The 18737-nt window shown below is 36.1% G+C and overlaps 1 protein-coding gene across 6 annotated transcripts in view; it reads left to right on the plus strand.

The window, feature by feature from the left end:
* Nucleotides 1-18737, plus strand: part of LOC138708851 (calcitonin gene-related peptide type 1 receptor-like) — a 687365-nt gene that overhangs the window by 630363 nt on the left and 38265 nt on the right. For all 6 annotated transcript variants that reach the window (XM_069839100.1, XM_069839103.1, XM_069839099.1 and 3 more), the window contains one exon: nucleotides 11801-12021. In XM_069839100.1, the coding sequence (XP_069695201.1) occupies nucleotides 11803-12021 (219 nt within the window). In that variant the 5' untranslated portion in view covers nucleotides 11801-11802. The remainder of the gene's footprint in view (nucleotides 1-11800; nucleotides 12022-18737) is intronic.

Here is an 18737-nt window from a genome sequence, read left to right on the forward strand (position 1 = left end):
AGATTTCAAAAAGGCATATGACTCGGTTAAGAGAGAAGTTTTATATAATATTCTTATTGAGTTTGGTATTCCCAAGAAACTAGTTCGATTAATTAAAATGTGTCTTAGTGAAAGTTACAGCAGAGTCCGTATAGGCCAGTTTCTATCTGATACTTTTCCAATTCACTGCGGGCTAAAGCAGGGAGATGCACTATCACCTTTACTTTTTAACTTCGCTCTAGAATATGCCATTAGCAAAGTTCAGGATAACACAGAGGGTTTGGAATTGAACGGGTTACATCAGCTTCTTGTCGATGCGGATGACGTGAATATGTTAGGAGAAAATCCACAAACGATTAGGGAAAACGCGAAAATTCTACTTGAAGCAAGTAAAGCGATTGGTTTGAAGTAAATCCCGAAAAGACTAAGTATATGATTATGTCTCGTGACCAGAATATTGTACGAAATGGAACTATAAAAATTGGAGATTTATCCTTCGAAGAGGTGGAAAAATTCAAATATCTTGGAGCAACAGTAACAAATATAAATGACACCTGGGAGGAAATTAAACTCAGAATAAATATGGGAAATGCCTGCTATTATTCGGTTGAGAAGCTTTTGTCATCTAGTCTGCTGTCAAAAAATCTGAAAGATAGAATTTATAAAACAGTTATATTACCGGTTGTTCTGTATGGTTGTGAAACTTCGACTCTCACTTTGAGAGAAGGAACAGAGATTAAGGGTGTTTGAGAATAAGGTTCTTAGGAAAATATTTGGGGCTAAGAGGGATGAAGTTACAGGAGAATGGAGAAAGCTACACAACACAGAACTGCACGCATTGTATTCCTCACCTGACATAATTAGGAACATTAAATCCAGACGTTTGAGATGGGCAGGACATGTAGCACGTATGGGCGAATCCAGAAATGCATATAGAGTGTTAGTTGGGAGGCCGGAGGGAAAAAGACCTTTGGGGAGACCGAGACGTAGATGGGAAGATAATATTAAAATGTATTTGAGGGAGGTGGGATATGATGGTAGAGACTGGATTAATCTTGCTCAGGATAGGGACCAATGGCGGGCTTATGTGAGGGCGGTTCCTTAAAAAGCCAGTAAGTAAGTATTATTATCATCATCATCATAATCTAATTTCTCTTAGTTTCTTCATCCTATATTCATAATTTCGTACTTCACTTAAGGCTATTTGATAAGTCTACAGATTTCCAGAGTAATGTATTTCTGTGCTTCTGGAATATTTTTCTTTAGAGTTTAGATGAAGATCCTAAAAAGTTAACACAGTAAGGAAGTTGTAAAGTTAATCAGTGATTATAAAAGTATTCAAAGTATATGTAGAACAATGAAGAAGATCCAAAGTTTAACTCATTCGCAAAGTTTTTTTCGTAATAAGCCCAGTAGATATTACCACAGTCTACTATTTACAGTCGCGAAGCTTGAGGTGATTTTTTGCAAATCTCGTGATAAAGCGCTCCAAGCGGTTAGCAACTAGAAACAATAGACTGTCCACGGTCGACTTTGGACTGTGTCGTCGTATTTCCATCGAGTGCTAGCTCGTTGCGTATTTCACATTGATGCTTGTGAAATGTTCGTTATTGGTTGTAATGAAAATGTTAATGGCTTAAATACAATAATTGGAATAATAATATTTTACTAGAGACGTAGAAAAACTAAGTTTGTTTTAATGAAATTTATTGATCACGTTTTATTTTCAATTCTGGTGGGATTATTATTGCTTAGGCCTACTTTTTTTTTTCAAAGGATATGTTTTTAATTATAGCTGTTAATTTTGTTGTTATTTTTATTTGTTACTTTACTAGAGACGTAGAAAAAGTCTGTTACAATAAAATTTATTGATCACGTTTTATTTCCAATTCTGGTGTGATTATTATTGCTTAACTTCATCCCACTTTGTTAACTACGTAAGCTACACTACAAGTACCGGTACACGTAAGTTACTCCATTAATTCATATTTTCATTATCATTGTTGTAAAGGGAAATGAAAATTAATATTTATTGGTTTCATAGTTAATTATCGCTATAATCTTGAATGAGTGAAGCGATTACAGTAAATTTCAGTTCGTTTTGCACAAACAAAAATAATATTAACCTATTTCTTTCAGGTATCTTCGAGTTTATGGTGGAATTTAATATACTTCATTAAAATAATAAATTAACTTTATGTATTTAATATTTCAATAATGGAAGGAAGGTGTTAATTTTTCCAAAAGAACATAACAACGAAAGTGTAACATATTTTGTCGTCTACTAGGAGAGAGAGATCTGCGATGATGGGGCGATAGTAGCGACCCTAGTGGTGGGCAACTACCCATGTTTGCATTTTTACTACATATTGAGTTTCGCGACTGTATATAGTAGACTGTGGTATTACTCTTACGGTAAAAACTCTATAGATTCAGACTTGTGTAAACCTTTGCATTCAGTTCAGAGAGAAATACATTTCGTTGTCTTTCCAGCTGTTGCTTTGTTGATGTTATGATCTGATGACTAGATAATATCGACGATAAAGGCAGTTATATTTTATAGCTGCTTGTGTAGGATAACGTCCGGTTTATTTGATGGAATAGTTTTGTCAGTACGTATTGATGTTTCATCTATGCCATAATACTGGTTTTCTATTGTGTCTGCTTTTATACTCGTAAATGATCGGCGTTCTTCTTCATTCCGATGAAGTCAGAGTATATGAAGTGCGATATTTGCAGTCAAATTTTATCGATCCAGGTACTTGTGTGTTGTACATTGTTGTTCGTTATGTAATCTATTTTCTTTGATGACAGATGGCAGACACTTTATTCATCTTCAGTATCCAGCTTTTCTGTGTATTTTTGTTGCAATAACTTGATCACTTATTGTTTTATTACTTACTTACATGTGGCTTATTAGTAACGTTTTCTATCCGAACTCTGCATAAGTGGTATAAAAACTATACGGTTTATTAGTAAGACCGTTAGTGTATGTAGAAGTTGTTGGATATTCTATTATTAACCATCCTCACTATATGCCGTATTTGCAATCCTGAATAAATTCCAAGATTTCTTGCATACTGTATGCAATTCTTCCAAGGTGTCTAAGTTCCTTTCATGATACAAAACTGAATATCGAGCTGTGTCTCGTATCGTATATTGCATCTCCGCTGTTGTGAGTCGATATATACTGTACATCACACTATGTTTATGTCAGTAAAACAAGATTATGTATCTGTGATGTCTTGTCCACGAATTGAACATCTAAAACACAGTGAGATGCAATTTCCTATCTCCTTGTCTTGTCTCGTCTCCCCAGTGGTTGGCCTCGCCAACGCTTCGGGCGGGCACACAATTCTAGCGGTTTTGCTGTTATGGCTGTATCAAAGTTCTTCTCTGGGGATGAAAAGTTAATCTATATCCACGAACGTTCGTTAGCTCTTGTAATTTCAGTTGCAGTGTAACTCCCACACTCCGCAGACATTCGTCTGAGGAAGAGATTTCGTACTCTCTTAGCTTCGGATCAATCATGCCTGAAATAAAGGATATTGAGATACGACAGAGAAGTTGGCTTGTTTAATGAGTGTTCAGTTTTAAGCAGGGTTGCCAGACGTTCTGTATTTTCCAGAATTGTCCTGGATTTTAATGGTGAGTCCTGTGTCAAAGATTGAGTTATATTTGTATAGGAATGTAAAAAAGAAAAATGAAAAACATGCAATTCTTTACTCGTTTCTATAAAATTATATGTAAAAATTTTGAAAAGACAAAGTGTATGATTATGTCTCGTGACGAGAATATTGTACGAAATGGAAATATAAAAATTGGAGATTTATCTTTTGAAGAGGTGGAGAAGTTCAAATATCTGGGAGCAACAGTAACAAATATAAATGATACTCAGAAGGAAATTAAATACAGCACAAATATGGGAAATGCCTGTTATTATTCGGTTGAGAAACTTTTATCATCCAGTCTGCTGTCAAAAAATCTGAAAGTTAGAATTTATAAAACAGTTATATTACCGGTTGTTCTGTATGGTTGTGAAACTTGGACTCTCACTTTGAGAGAGGAACATTGGTTAAGGATGTTTGAGTATAAGGTTCTTAGAAAAATATTTGGAGCTAAGAGGGATGAGGTTACAGGAGAATGGAGAAAGTTACACAACGCAGAGCTGTACGCATTTTATTCTTCACCTGACATAATTAGGAATATTAAATCCAGACGTTTGAGATGGGCAGGGCATGTAGCACGTATGGGCGAATCCAGAAATGCATATAGAGTGTTAGTTGGGAGGCCGGAGGGAAAAAGATCTTTGGGGAGGCCGAGAAGTAGATGGGAAGATAATATTAAAATGGATTTGAGGGAGGTGAGATATGATGATAGAGAATGCTCAGGATAGGGACCAATGGCGGGCTTATGTGAGGGCAGCAATGAACCTCCGGGTTCCTTAAAAGCCAGTAAGTAAGTAAGTATTCATTTTTTCAAGATCCTGTCCAACCTATGTTCAATGTCGTCATCGCCGCCTGTCGCCTCCTATTGGGCTCTATTGAAATAAAAACGTTAGTACTAAAGTATTTATTAGGTATTAAGCAATAGGCCTAGCCTATCTTTATTCTTTACTCTCTTTGGAAGTTAATTTATTATTGATAGGATTTAAACACTGTATAACCTAATGTATTTTTTCTGTATGGATCAGGCTGTAATATGACATTATTTTTCCAGACTTTATCAATAATTCAAACGAAATTTCATAACCTTTCATAAATGTAAAACAAAATTAAAAGTTTTTAGGCCTTAGTTGAAATACGTAATAGTACATTATGCAACGAGCCTATAATGGTAGTAATTAAGACGCGAGTATGTTTGTTTATGAAACGAGCGTCTTAATTACCATTAAGACGCGAGTATGTTTGTTTATGAAACGAGCGTCTTAATTACCATTATAGGCAAGTTTCATACGACTTTTTATGCTCGACCATATTTCTAACTTGAAATTATTCATAAGTATTCATGTTATGGTTATCTAAGTGAAGAGGGGAACTGACCTTCTAAATTGTGAGATGTGAGCAGACTCGAAAGTATTGATTTTTTCCGAGGCACGAATGTCATCGACCTTGATATAATCTAGAGAATAACATGAACATTAATATTGATATAACCTGGAAATTGATTTAGAATTGAAAAACGAGATGACAAATTGAATTTATTTGAATATTATTTACAATTAACGCTAATTATTATAGTAACAGAACATAACCTTCTGCGACAGTATTGGATTTCCAGCCTCCGTGACTTTTCGCTAATTGTCTTTGGATTGCATATCCGATAATAATCGATACTTGCGGTTTTATAATGGTACAATGGTGATTTCTCATTGGCTGAACAGCTGAACTATAATGAATAGGTGTACTTTAATGAGGTGCATTAAAGGGCTACTACCAATTACTACATTTCGGCATGGTCGAGCATAAAATCAGTTGTATTGCAAATTTAATTGCTTCAAATGTTTAGTCACGTTAAGGTACGCACTATGATCACCTGTCCTGGATTCCTGATAGAATCTGGCAACCCTGGTTTTAAGCGTAGAATAAAGAAGTAATTTAGTATAGTATTGGAACAGTTTTTTTTTTCAGTATGAATGTTATGGAGAAGGAATAAACTATGGAAGGGTCCGATTGGTTTGGTGCCCTCAATTTTCAGTTTAAATATCTGGTAACGCCAAGGAGTTGTCCTTTTAAACTCCTTGGGTAACCCTAAAGAGAAGGAAGTTGAAAGATTATTTTAGTACTTGGTTTAGGTATTCCACTCGCAGTCCTATACTTCCACATCGACGTCATTTTATACATCTTTCTACTTATGCCTCGTAGTTTTCCGTCACTTATTTCGCAAATTGATTCTGTCCAAAGATGATTCTTAGGAAAAAATGCATAGAATATTTTAACTTTAGGATGTACATTGGCGTTCAAAGATATCTTGCACTACGATTTTATGATCGTGTAAGCGAACTTTCTAACCAAGGGTTAAGTCAGAACCAAAGATATTAAAAATTTACAAACTTTGAAATAGTTCCGCTAGTTCTCAATAGGTGGCACCATTATTGGAGTGGTTAAAAAATGTCGGGGAAAATGATGTAGATTAAGCATAAAATTATTCTCATAATTGACAATATCAGCGGGTTCCAGCTAAACCCATTGTTGTTTTACAATCAGTGAAGAGGGAAAAAACATTTAATTCTATAATACGGGTATATTTATGTTCGATTGGCAAAACTGACTTTTATCTTCACCATCTATTCATAAAAATTTTCTCATGAAATTTTGACCAGTGTATGAGATCGGTGCCCACCCAGCATCGTGATGCACTTGGGGAGCTACGATAGGTAGCGAAATCCGGTTGCACAAGGCAGCTATAACTGTTGGGGGTCATTGTGCTAACCACACGATACCTCCATTCTGGTTGGATGATCGTCCACCTCTGCTTCGGCATGTGGGCGTGAGGCCAGCAGCCGGCAGATCGGTCTGGGCCGTTCACGGACTGTGGCGCCACAGATTATTGTTATTATTATTATTATTATTATTATTATTATCTATTCATAGAAGTAATAAATAAAGAAGCCACACGCACCAACAAATTATCAATCACTATCGATTAGTAGGGTCAGATATCTTTGAACGCCAGTGTACAAAACAGAAGTTAGATATTGTACTGGTCAGAAAATGCGGTAAACTGCCATCTCGTGTCAGGAATTCAAACTTTGTACAGAAACAGCGTAAGAAGGAAAATCTGATTTTTGCTCAAGGGATATGTTTTACTATATACATTATTCTTAAGACGTGCAGAGAGAGAAACGTAAATCCAGATTTATAAGGCACTGAAGATGAATGCGTGTACTCGATACTTTCTTCCTGAAACCGGGATGCTATTATTGCGTAGTGTAATCAATGAGCATAGGAATGTTTCAGAGTAAAATCTATTTTAAAACAAAGGCAATTTTAATCCTGTTTTGTAATTTATTTAATTTAAAACTGAATTCAAAACCACTAAAAAGAGTAAATAAAAAGTCTGTATATAGGAATGATTATTTTTAAGTTTTAAAATACGGTAGGCCTACTACAACATTAATTTTTTCGCTATAAAGGCGCAGAAGGCAAAAAATTCTGCAACAGAAGCTATCTACGAACGATCTCGGTAGTCAGTGTAAACAACGGGTACAGAATCATTCTTCTTGTGCTCGCACAAGCTGACGCTATAAAAACCAGAAACAGCGACAGCCAAATATATTATTTCTATTTAATTAGGGCCTTAGCAGCATCTTTTAACTTTGAACGAAATTAAATCGCCTCTCTACTTCCTATTTACTGAGAGAATGCTGGCTCGCTTTCTCTCTATTCTTCTCCATATCCCATTTACCATCTCATCTTCCCCTGCTTTCTCTCTCCCCTTCGTTAAGCTATATTTAATTCATTACTTATCTTTGTAAGAGGCTTCGTAAAACAATTGATAAATTCGTTAATGTTCGATGCTACTTACCCATTAGAGTTCTACGTAATGTTTATTCGGCCATTTTTCAGGCTATTATACAATATGGCGTTATTGTTTGAGGTGGAAGTACAAAAATTGAACTTAGTCCGTTAAATTTACTATAAAAACGAATAATTAAAATTTGTTTGAAGAAACGTTTTGATTATCCAACTAAATTAATTTATTCTGAATTTAATGTATTTAATATTGGACAAATTTATAAATATCTACTCTCTTAAAATTTTATCATAAAAATCGTAATAAGTTTGTATTACAGACACACAATTATGACACAAGACGAAATAATAATTCAACATTAGTAGAACCTAAATGTTTCACATCTGCCGGTCTAAAACATAGCATTAATTTTGACTCTCGGTTCTATAATTCTTTAGCTAAATTACACCCAGAACTTCTAACATGTAACCCACTAACATATAACAAGAAAATTAGAAACGTGTTAATGTCTTCAATTTGAATAAATAAATGTATAACCTAGTGCATGCGCTACTGTACTACGCCGTGCACTACTGTATTTATGTCATACGCTACTGTACTAAAGGCCCATTCACAATGAAAATTAAACATAACCGTAACTTAATCACAGAAGTTTGCGCCCAGGTTACCAAATGGGATCATTCACAATGATTCACATAAACATTACCGTAAGACGTTAACATGAAAGTTTGCAAACTCCAAACTTTCATGCTCATGCTTACGTGATTTGCAAACAGAAGACAATCGTGGAGCGCTGAAGTATACGACAGAATATGAGGAAATTCAAATTCAAATTTCAAATTTATTTACAATTTACATTTGAATTGAATACATATGAATAGATACCCGAAATGAGCATAATGCTCGTGCTCGGGTACAGTCCAGTAGTCTACATAAATTTTACAGGGTTCAAATAATAATGCTGATGGTATAAATAATAGTAACAATAATATTAATAATAATAATAATAATAATAATAATAGAATAATAATAATAATAATAATAATAATAATAATAATAATAATAATAATAGAATAATCGTGACAGAAATGATACAAAGATTGTAATACAAAATAATTCATTAATAATAATAATAATAATAATAATAATAATAATAATAATAGTGATAAAACAAAAATTTTTACAATAATAAAATAAATACTAAGACGGATAAAATAAAATATAAAACCACTAGCGAGAGTTAACACAACTTAAATAAGCATATAATAACCGGAAAAAATGCCAAACTCGAAAATCAACAGAAAAGTTCGTTGTATCGCAGACGACAGCGACATTGTGTTGTGCATTAATGGTAGTAGGGGGGAGCTGAAAGTCTACGTAACTGCCGTTCTCTTCGAATCTTCTCGTAAAATCATGGGAAGTTAATGCTGAAAAAACAAAATGTCTACGAGTCAAACTGTTCATTATTACCAGGATAAATACAAATAATACTGAAATATATTAATCGAGTTTCAGTTATAGATCTCTCCTTTTGTGCAAGAGGTATCATATCAAAATATTTTATGAATGGCGGGGAAAATATAAATTTCAATTACTTTCTAGTGACAAGATATAGTGACAAGTACAATCAAGTGTATCTGTGGTGATGCTAAGGAATCATTTATTGGAGATATACACTGTTATTAATTAAGAAAATGATCTATTTATATTTATTACAATATTTTATCTCATAGGTTACATGCATCAGATAAATACAATAAAAATTAGTACCATATAATGCTAGTAACACTTAAAAAAATTATAATAAAATTTATCAAATATCATACAAACATTTTCACTTTATTTTTAAACTTAAGAATGTGTAAATTGCTTAGGTCTGGATTATTTTTCAATACTGAATTGTATAGTCTTGGTCCATAATTCCTACTGTGTCTTAATCCAGCTGAGTGTGGCATTTAGGTTCTGCCAAAAGAGTTGAGACATTTCTTCTGGCGTTATGTATATGTTTTTCAGTTATAAAATTCATTCGATTTTTGTGAAAATAAGTTAGTAATGTATGTTTATATATTTGCTCAATTTTTAGTACTTGGAATTCAGAATAAATAAATTGTGTCGGATAAATGGCGTCGTTGTTATGTTTCCATGGTTACCAAGTTTGTCTGCTGTTATGTTTATGTTCCCATCGTGAATGATGGTATGATTTCTTGATTTTACCGTAACGTTTATATTCTTAAGTTAACACTTACGTTATGTTTAATTTTCATTGTGAATGAGCCTTAAGCCGTTCGTTATTCTACTACGCCGTGCACTACAATTAACAACATACATGTAGGTATCTCAGTCATAACGTCATACAATATCAGATGAAACTATGAAGTAATTACATAATTAAAATACGACTATTTGGTCTAGAGAGCATCCGTTTTCGTTGCAAGAATAATTCGTTTAACATGTTTGTAAATTAGTCTTGAATATGTTGCGCTGCTGGAAAGGATTTTCTTCCTGAGATTCAAGAGCCTCCACAACCAATTAAAACCTTGGGTAGGTACTTCCAGTAGTACATCCGTTATCAACACACGTTTTAAATAATGTAGGGCAGTACAACATCTTAGTTCAAATGGTATCGTTTGGTGGCAAAGTCTTCTTTCAGCTCAGAGTAACAACCTTCAGTTCTTACAACTATATTCTATTTCAGACGCTGTTAGGTCTAACATAACACCAAGCTTTAAACATAATTCTTTCTTCACCCACTCTTTTCAATATAGCTTCATTTCTTATTCTATCTGTCCATTTTACACGCAAACCATCGGCGTGGCTCAGTCGGTTAAGGCGCTTGCCTGCCGGTCTGAAGTTGTGTTCGGGCGCGGGTTCGATCCCGACTTGGGCTGATTACCTGGTTGGGTTTTTCCGAGGTTTTCCCCACCTTAAGGTGAATGCAAGGTAATCTATGGCGAATCCTTGGCCTCATCTCGCCAAATATCATCTCGCTGTCACCAATCTCATCGACGCTAAATAACCTAGTAGGCTAGTTGATACAGCGTCGTTAAATAACCAACTAAAATAAAAAAAATTACACGCTCCATTCTTCTACATATCCACATTTCAAACGCTTTTATTCGTTTCTCTTCACTTCGTCGTAATGTCCATGTTTCCACACAGAGCACTTCACTAGTCTCTTCCTTAGTTCTTTTTCCAGAGGTCCGCAGCAGATGCTCCTTTCTCTATTAAAAGCTTCCTTTGCCATTGCTATCTTCATTTTGATTTCCTGGCAACAGCTCGTATTACTGCTTATAGCAGGCCAGCACAAGGTTTGCGCTCTCCGAGCCGGCTCACAGCTCATGAGCGGAATGCAGATATTAGCTGCGCTCTGTATAAGGGTGGACTGGAAGAAGGGGTGATCTCGTACGAAATATACACAAAAGGAAGTACTATTACGAGTGTTTATGAAATGAATTCCCGTTCAGTGTTTGGACTATTATTAATTAATAAATAAATATTTATTTTACAGAAATAATAGAAATTCTATAGCTACTTAAATGTACAATATCATTTTGTTATATTTTTTATTTGTCAGTGCCTCAAAACGGAGTTTTAAGCTGTTGGCAGCTGAAAGAAACAGTAGCCTACTGATCGTAATGAAACATCAGTTACAGATGTTCGATGTCTGCCTTTATTAAAGTTGATTATAGAAAACAGTTGCTCACAAATATAAATGTTGAGCCAAACATAGCAATCATTTTTACAGCCAGCCTGTGTAGTCGTGGATATTATTGCTAATGTTTAGTCTTGTAAAACTCAACCAGGCTAGTAGTATTATTCAAACGATCTTTAGCCCTTAGGTCACATTGAAGATCAATAAGTTCGAGCTGTAAATCGTTAAATGTTAAATGTTATGTTCCGTCTTTTAGATTCCTCCATACTGTACTGTAGCAGTAGGTAAGCAACGTGAAACAGTTACTGAGAATAGGCCTACAAACGGCACTCCACTAGATAGCTGAGTGGTCGTTTCCCTCTCCTCTACCTATAGCAAGTCTATGTCATTCTGACGTATCTTCCTCTCCGTTTCGGCGAGCGGTAAACACAGCCCTCCCTCTCCGAAGGCATGGCTTATAGTATACCCCAATTCTTTGAAGCTGTCCACGTGTTCTACTACCTCATTTCTAATTCACACGTTTACCTTCATAAAGATGTAAAGAACAAGAAAGTAAATAATAAGAAAAGATGGACGAAAAGAAAGAGGAGGTAAAAGGAAAGAATAAAAAGAAAAAGAGAGAAATTTATGTAAAACAAAAATTAAGAAATAAAGGAAGGGGGGAAAAAATGAAAGCCGTCTCCTTGGTTACAGTGATGCTGGTGCTGGTCGCCGCGGCGCTGCTGGCAGGCGTTGTCTCGCAGAATAGCAGTGCGCCTGCGTTGTGTCGGTGGAAAGACAGGAGGCTGCCGGAGCCGGAGTTCCAGAAAGTCACGTGTGCTCTCTGCTACAATCTGATGCACGAGTCCAACTTCCGTCCCGGCATGAGGGCAAGGCCTGTGGGCTCCATGCTGTTCGCCATCGGCAACGTCGCGGTGAGTCGCTCCACAGAAAGAGGTAACTTGGACGCTTGGAACTGCAATCCAGTCTTGTAACATAACCTAAAATACTGATGAAACACTAACCTCCAGCATGATCAAACCTAATGCAACATCTGACCTAACCTAACCTAACCTAACCTAACCTAACCTAACCTAACCTAACCTAATTATTACGATGTACCGAAATACAAGTGATATTTCCGTGCAAGAATTCTGCGTTATCACATGATGAAGGACGGATAGAACAGAGAAAAATTCTCTCTGGTACCGGGACTCGAACTCGGGTTTTCAGCTCTACGTGCTGACGCTTTATCCACTAACAAGTAAACATTCTGATGGACTTCCACCACGTTAATAATGTCAAAAGAAGTGCTTATACAAATTTTGGTCACTCGACAGCAATTACGAGGCCGTCCAGAAAGTGATTTTCCCTGGGAAAAAGTATAGGAAAAAGTACAATTGCATGGAAATATTTATTGAAACAGATACAGCAATTGTTGCGCTATTTGTCTACATATCCCCCACTGCAATTGAGATATTTGTCATACCATTGGATTAATTTTTGTGCGAGATCGTGCGTATTTGCTTGTTTCCCGCACTGAACCAATACGCGGTAAGTGTGAAATACCACATTCAGTATTCCCAACGTAACACACATAACAATTTCCCTCTTCTTACCGCTTAAGCGCGACATTCATTTTACTGCTTTAGGCTTTTAACATATTATTTTTAGAGACGTTTAACATAGTCATAATTATAAATTGGAAACTTACCACTGCAATTTCACCTAAATTGCAATGTTAATTATTGTTTTTAAATATTTGCAAAAATTAAGTAAAGTCTACTACTCCACGAAACTTATTGCATTTCTGATACAAGTAACATTAAGGAAGCCGTGAAAACATCAACAAGATTCCAGATGCCGATGTTATTACTGCAATATGTTATATAAATAACATTGTTAAAATATTAACATGAAAAATAAATCATTACATAATCTTACCGTTTGTTTTAAGTTCGCATTTATAGACTGGGGGGAAAAAAAAGACAGACGTATATCACGGCCTGCTGGAGTATAGTAAACACAGAAAACATTTTACAGCAACAATGTTGAAGAAAGATATTTTGGTGTTCCGAAGTTGGCGTCATTAAACAGAAACCAACATGGAGATTTCATTGCAACTAATTAGAAATTCGTCTTTCAGGTATGTAATAAACGATCTTCGCACAAAATAATGTACGATACAAAAGCGGTATGTTTGTTTTAATGTTCTCGGAAATTAAAAAAGCTCAACTACGTTTCGCTTTTTCAATCTTTTCCTCGAACATGAAAACGTCAACATACCGCTCTTGTAACGTATACTACTGTTGTGTCGTAAAAGTCAACCGCCTCAGATCGGAACCAGCGTTTGACTGCGTCTGCACCTCTCTCTGTCGATGAGAAATGTCTCAATTCCGATGAAAAATATGTTTAAATATAGCTCAACAACTGCTGTGTCTGTTCGAATAAATTTGTCCAATGGAATTGTGTTTTTTTCTGTTAACGGCCCCTGGCAAACTTAATTTTTTACGGCCCTCGTAATTGTGGTCGAGTGCCCAAAATTTGTATAAGCACTTCTTTTGACATTATTAACATGGTGGAAGAAAAAATTTTAACTTTTTTATCTGCCCCATCAGAACGTTTGCTTGTAAGCCACACCAGACTCCAGTTCCGATGGCGGATCGAATCCCCTCAGTTTAAGTTCTACATCTCAGTTTTCCCTTTGGTGGCCTGCCCTCATGTACTGTGTCACAGAATATGTGACAGTAGCACAATGTCCAATACACTATGTACAGAGGTGCACTCATTACGAGTGACTAAGTGGCCGGGATCCGACGGGATGAGCGCCGTCTTGAATCACTTCAGAATTCGATTCAACATCGGAACTGGAATCTGGTGTGGATTAGCGGATAAAGCCGGGTTCGAGTCCCGGTGCCGGAAAGAATTTTTCTCCGCTCTACCCACCCTTCATCATATGATAACGCAGAATTCCTGCACGGAAATATCATATGTACTTCGGCACATCACAATAATATGATATGCGTAAGTAATCACTTAGTGATTCAAGACGGCGTTCATCCCGTCGGATCCCGGCCACTTAGTCACTCGTAATGAGTGCACCTCTGTACGTAGTGCGTTGGACATTGTGCCACTGTCACATATTCTGTGACACAGTACATGAGGGTAGAACACCAGAGGGAAAACTGAGAGGTAGAACTTAAACTGAGGGGATTCGATCCGGCATCGGAACTGGAATCCGGTGTAGCTTAGTGGATAAAGCGTCAGCACGTTGAGCTGAAAACCTGGGTTCGAGTCCCGGTGCCGGAGGGAATTTTTCCCTGTTCTGTCCATTCTTCATCATAACCTAACCTAAGCTAACATAAATACCCAATCCAACCTTACCCTAACCTACTACGAAAAACCTAACCTTAACTTATCTGTCCTCATCGAAACTACTGAACTGTGCAAAGTATTGATCTAATCTTAACATGACTTGATATGCAACCTAATCTGACCATTCTGTTATTCAAATCGAAGCACCAACCTAATCTAATTTATTAGCTGGCTGGAATTTCTATCTGATCTAATGCAATGTAATGTAGGAGAAATTTTAATCTAATCTAATCACTCCAATTTTTAAACTAGCTTAAGGGGTTAGGTACAGCTTAAAGCTGGTTCACAATAAACCGGGTACGAGAACCAGAATGAAAATGAGAAGCAAAGGACGTGAATATTACAATTTTTGATTCACAATAAACCGAGAACGTAGACGACTATGCATATCGATATGCATGTCAATAACGATATGTAAAGTCGATATTACGCATTCTGGTGTTATTTGTGTATAATTGACCAATGGCGTTCTCTCATGAGTACAAGGCAGCCAACATCAACACAGGTTAACCAACTTCGAAATTTCAACTGAAACATTTCATTAGGTACGGTACTATAAATATGCCCATGCATCTTTATTATCACAATCTATCTTAAGTCTACCATAACGTAAAATAATGAGAGAAGAAACATTTTTAATAGAACAAAAATGAACATAACAGTAGTTATTGAATTGAAGCGTGAATATGTAGTGTGTAATACAACCAATACAGTAATAAAATATGATTCGCTTCCGATCGGTGTTCAAAGATGCAGCTATTGAAAGCCATGTATTCTCCTTCATTTTCTCATCTTTATACGAGGCGCGCTGCTTATCGTAAACGTGAGGATTTTCCTCAACACTCAAAATTAGAATCTTGTCAAATAAAACTTGCTCCATGATGCACAGCACAGAACAAAATAATGGATACGTTATGTCACGGTCTTCTTGCTGCAAAATATCTGACGACAAAATAGCTTTTAGATGGCTATAGAATGAATCTAGTGGGCTGTGATCGGAAACGTGAACGCCAAGGTTGAAACTTGGCCAACTCTCCGTTCCCGATCCCGGGCTCCGGCAAGCTTTTTGTTAATTGTGAATGCTCACATTTAAATGTACACATTTTAACAATTTTACCGTTTTCGTTTTCATTCCGATTCTTGTTTCCGGTTTATTGCGAACCAGCCTTTACAGCAGAAAAATTTTGGAAATGTTGCAACATTTTTTCCTCCATTACTGTATCTTGTATAATAATGAAAATTAGTATGTGTAATATACTGTCCTTCTGTTATATGAAAAAAAATATATATATATATTTTTACGATTTAAAAAAATTGTTTACATTTTTTTTTTTTTTTTTTTTTTCAAAATTCAGTTCACTGAACAATGATGAAGCGTTTCCCACATACCTCAAAAACTATCCAACATTATGTGATTACATTTCTTGTGTGTATTAATGCATGTCACATCTACATTATGATGCAAAATCATTTCTCTATCTTTGATAGATTATCTGATAAAAAATAGTCATTTTACAAAATGGTCAAATATCAATATTTTCTTCTAACACAAAATAAAAAAAAATATATTATTTATTAAGGAATGTAGTTGAAAGAGCATGATATTGTAAACATGAGCTTCAGCAATAAAATAAAAGAGAAGATTTAAAAGTTAACAAGTTTATGACTATGAGGGAAACGCTTCTTCACTGCACAGTGAACGGCACATTTTCAATTTTGAAAAAAATATAATTATATATAAATAATTTTTTTAAATCGTAAAAATATTTTTTTTCACATAGCAGACGGACAGTGTTTTACATATACCAATTTTCATTATTGTACAAGATGCAATAAGTCCACACCTGTGGAATAACGGTCAGCGCGTCTGGCCGCGAAACCAGATGGCCCGGGTTCGAATCCCGATCGGGACTTCGGGACTAGTTACCTGGTTGAGGATTTTTCCGGGGTTTTCCCTCAACCCAATACGAGCAAATGCTGGGTAACTTTCGGTGCTGGACCCCGGACTCATTTCACCGGCATTATCACCTTCATTTCATTCAGACGCTAAATAACCTGAGATGTTGATACAGCGACGTAAAAAATAACTCTTATCTAATCATCATATTCTAATCAGATCATTAATCTAATTTAACGTTTAATTTAATAATAGAAGTGAAATTCCTACATGATCTAATGCAACCTAATTTATAAACAACTTAACTGCTTGATTGTCCCGCGCCGTGACGTCGTGGTCTAAGGCATCCTGCCTAGGACTCACGTTACGGAATGCGCGCTGGTTCGAGTCCTCGTGGGGGAAGAAATTTTCTCATGAAATTTCGGCCAGTGTATGGGACTGGTGCCCACCCAGCATCGTGATGCACTTGGGGAGCTACGATAAGTAGCGAAATCCGGTTGCGAATGCCAGCTATAACGGCTGGGGGCATCATCGTGCTAACCACACGATACCTCCATTCTGGTTGGATGATCGTCCACCTCTGTTCGGCATGTGGGCGTGAGGCCAGCAGCCGGCTGGTCGGTCTAGGCCCTTTACGGGCTGTAGCGCCACGGATTATTATTATTAACTGCTTGATTAAACTAGTGTGATCGGCAATCTAATGTCCAAAACGAACTAACCTAACCTGAACAACAATGCTATTAATCGATTTTCATATCATTGCTAACCTACTCTGAATTCCAGATAATAAAAATACTGAGATGGAAAAAACGTGAGATTTACCACCATCGTAGCAAATCACGGGTGTTTTTCTATTGGCTGGTGTTGACATATGCACTATAAATTAGTTCGCAGTTCCTTATCGAGATGTTGATCGTTACCGATAATTTAGACGGAAGTGAAGTATGTTAAAAATTATGAACCTAGATTCGTGATACGTTCAGAATGTAGATAAGAGTTATCATAAATCTATTCTCACAAAATTAATATTAACTGTCTAAAGTAGACAGGCTTCCTTTAGGCGGTACTGTTGCATTCCATGAAACTAGAACCTGCCTCACAACCTAACATAACCTATACCATTTCGCATGTAATGCCGAGATTTATCTCGCTCTTCCGTAACTCTACAAAGTTATCTCTCCTGTACGTACCCAAGCATGTAAACATTATTATACTGAACGTAATAAACAGAAACACTTGTGACCAGTGTTGCCAACTGGACGGAAATTCCGTCAAAACTGACAGGATTTCAACGTAGCGGACGGGAAAAAAATGGCTTTGACGGGTGACTGATTTTCTGGCGGAAATTACGATTTACATCGTCTTTCGACATTTTTAGTTGCTGTCATTTTTAATTGTTTAATTTTTGGGAGATTTTACTTTTTATTTGAACAGCCCTGCCTGTTCCGTACTATGTTTAAGAATCCCGTTTCAGATTTCCTCGCAATCAAGTTAGATGTTGACGAATTATTGTCTCATTTTTTTTTTTTTAATTTTGACGGATTCTGACGGATTTCCAGGTGTTATACTGACAATTGATGTCAGTGATGTCAAAGCAAGCGCATTTTTCTGACCTTAACGTCGTGCGCGAGCATTAAGCGCTAGGTATGCTAGGAGGAATAAGCAGCCTGTTGGATTAAGAAAACAGTGGTGCACAAACTTCAAACGGAACGTGAAATTTTATGTCGTTATTTTTATATGGTTTCTTTCTGTTTGTTATTTTCTATATTGTCTGTAAAACAAAAGTACTAAGGCCTATTTCTTAGCCTAATATTGCAGTTGTGTTTTAAACGTTAATGACATAGCCAAAAGAATAAAGAAGGAATATTCACACAAATTCCATAATAACTACAACTATACTTTGGTATAGCGCTGGCCTTCTATGCCCAAGGTTGCGGGTTCGATCCCGGGCCAGGTCGATGGCATTTAAGTGTGCTTAAATGCGACATGCTCATGTCAGTAGATTTACTGGCATGTAAAAGAACTCCTGCGGGACAAAATTCCGGCACATCCGGCGACGCTGATATAACCTCTGCAGTTGCGAGCGTCGTTAAATAAAACATAACATTATTAACATTACAACTATACTGTACTAAGTGAATTAAACACATCATTCATAAAGAAAGTGTTATCCCAAAGAAAGACACTGAATATGACATGATAAGTTGAAATTGATATTGATGGTAGCTTTAGCCTTATAAAAGTAATCAAAACAATATTATAGTACAAAGCAAAGTTGCCTAGGTATGTGTTTTAACTGTAACTAATATTGCATAATAAAATTCTTACCGCATTATGCTTTTAGGTGATATTGGTGCGCAACTTTCTGTTATCAGAATA

Source organism: Periplaneta americana, chromosome 11, assembly GCF_040183065.1.
Source record: "Periplaneta americana isolate PAMFEO1 chromosome 11, P.americana_PAMFEO1_priV1, whole genome shotgun sequence".
Taxonomy (NCBI): Eukaryota; Metazoa; Arthropoda; class Insecta; order Blattodea; family Blattidae; genus Periplaneta; species Periplaneta americana.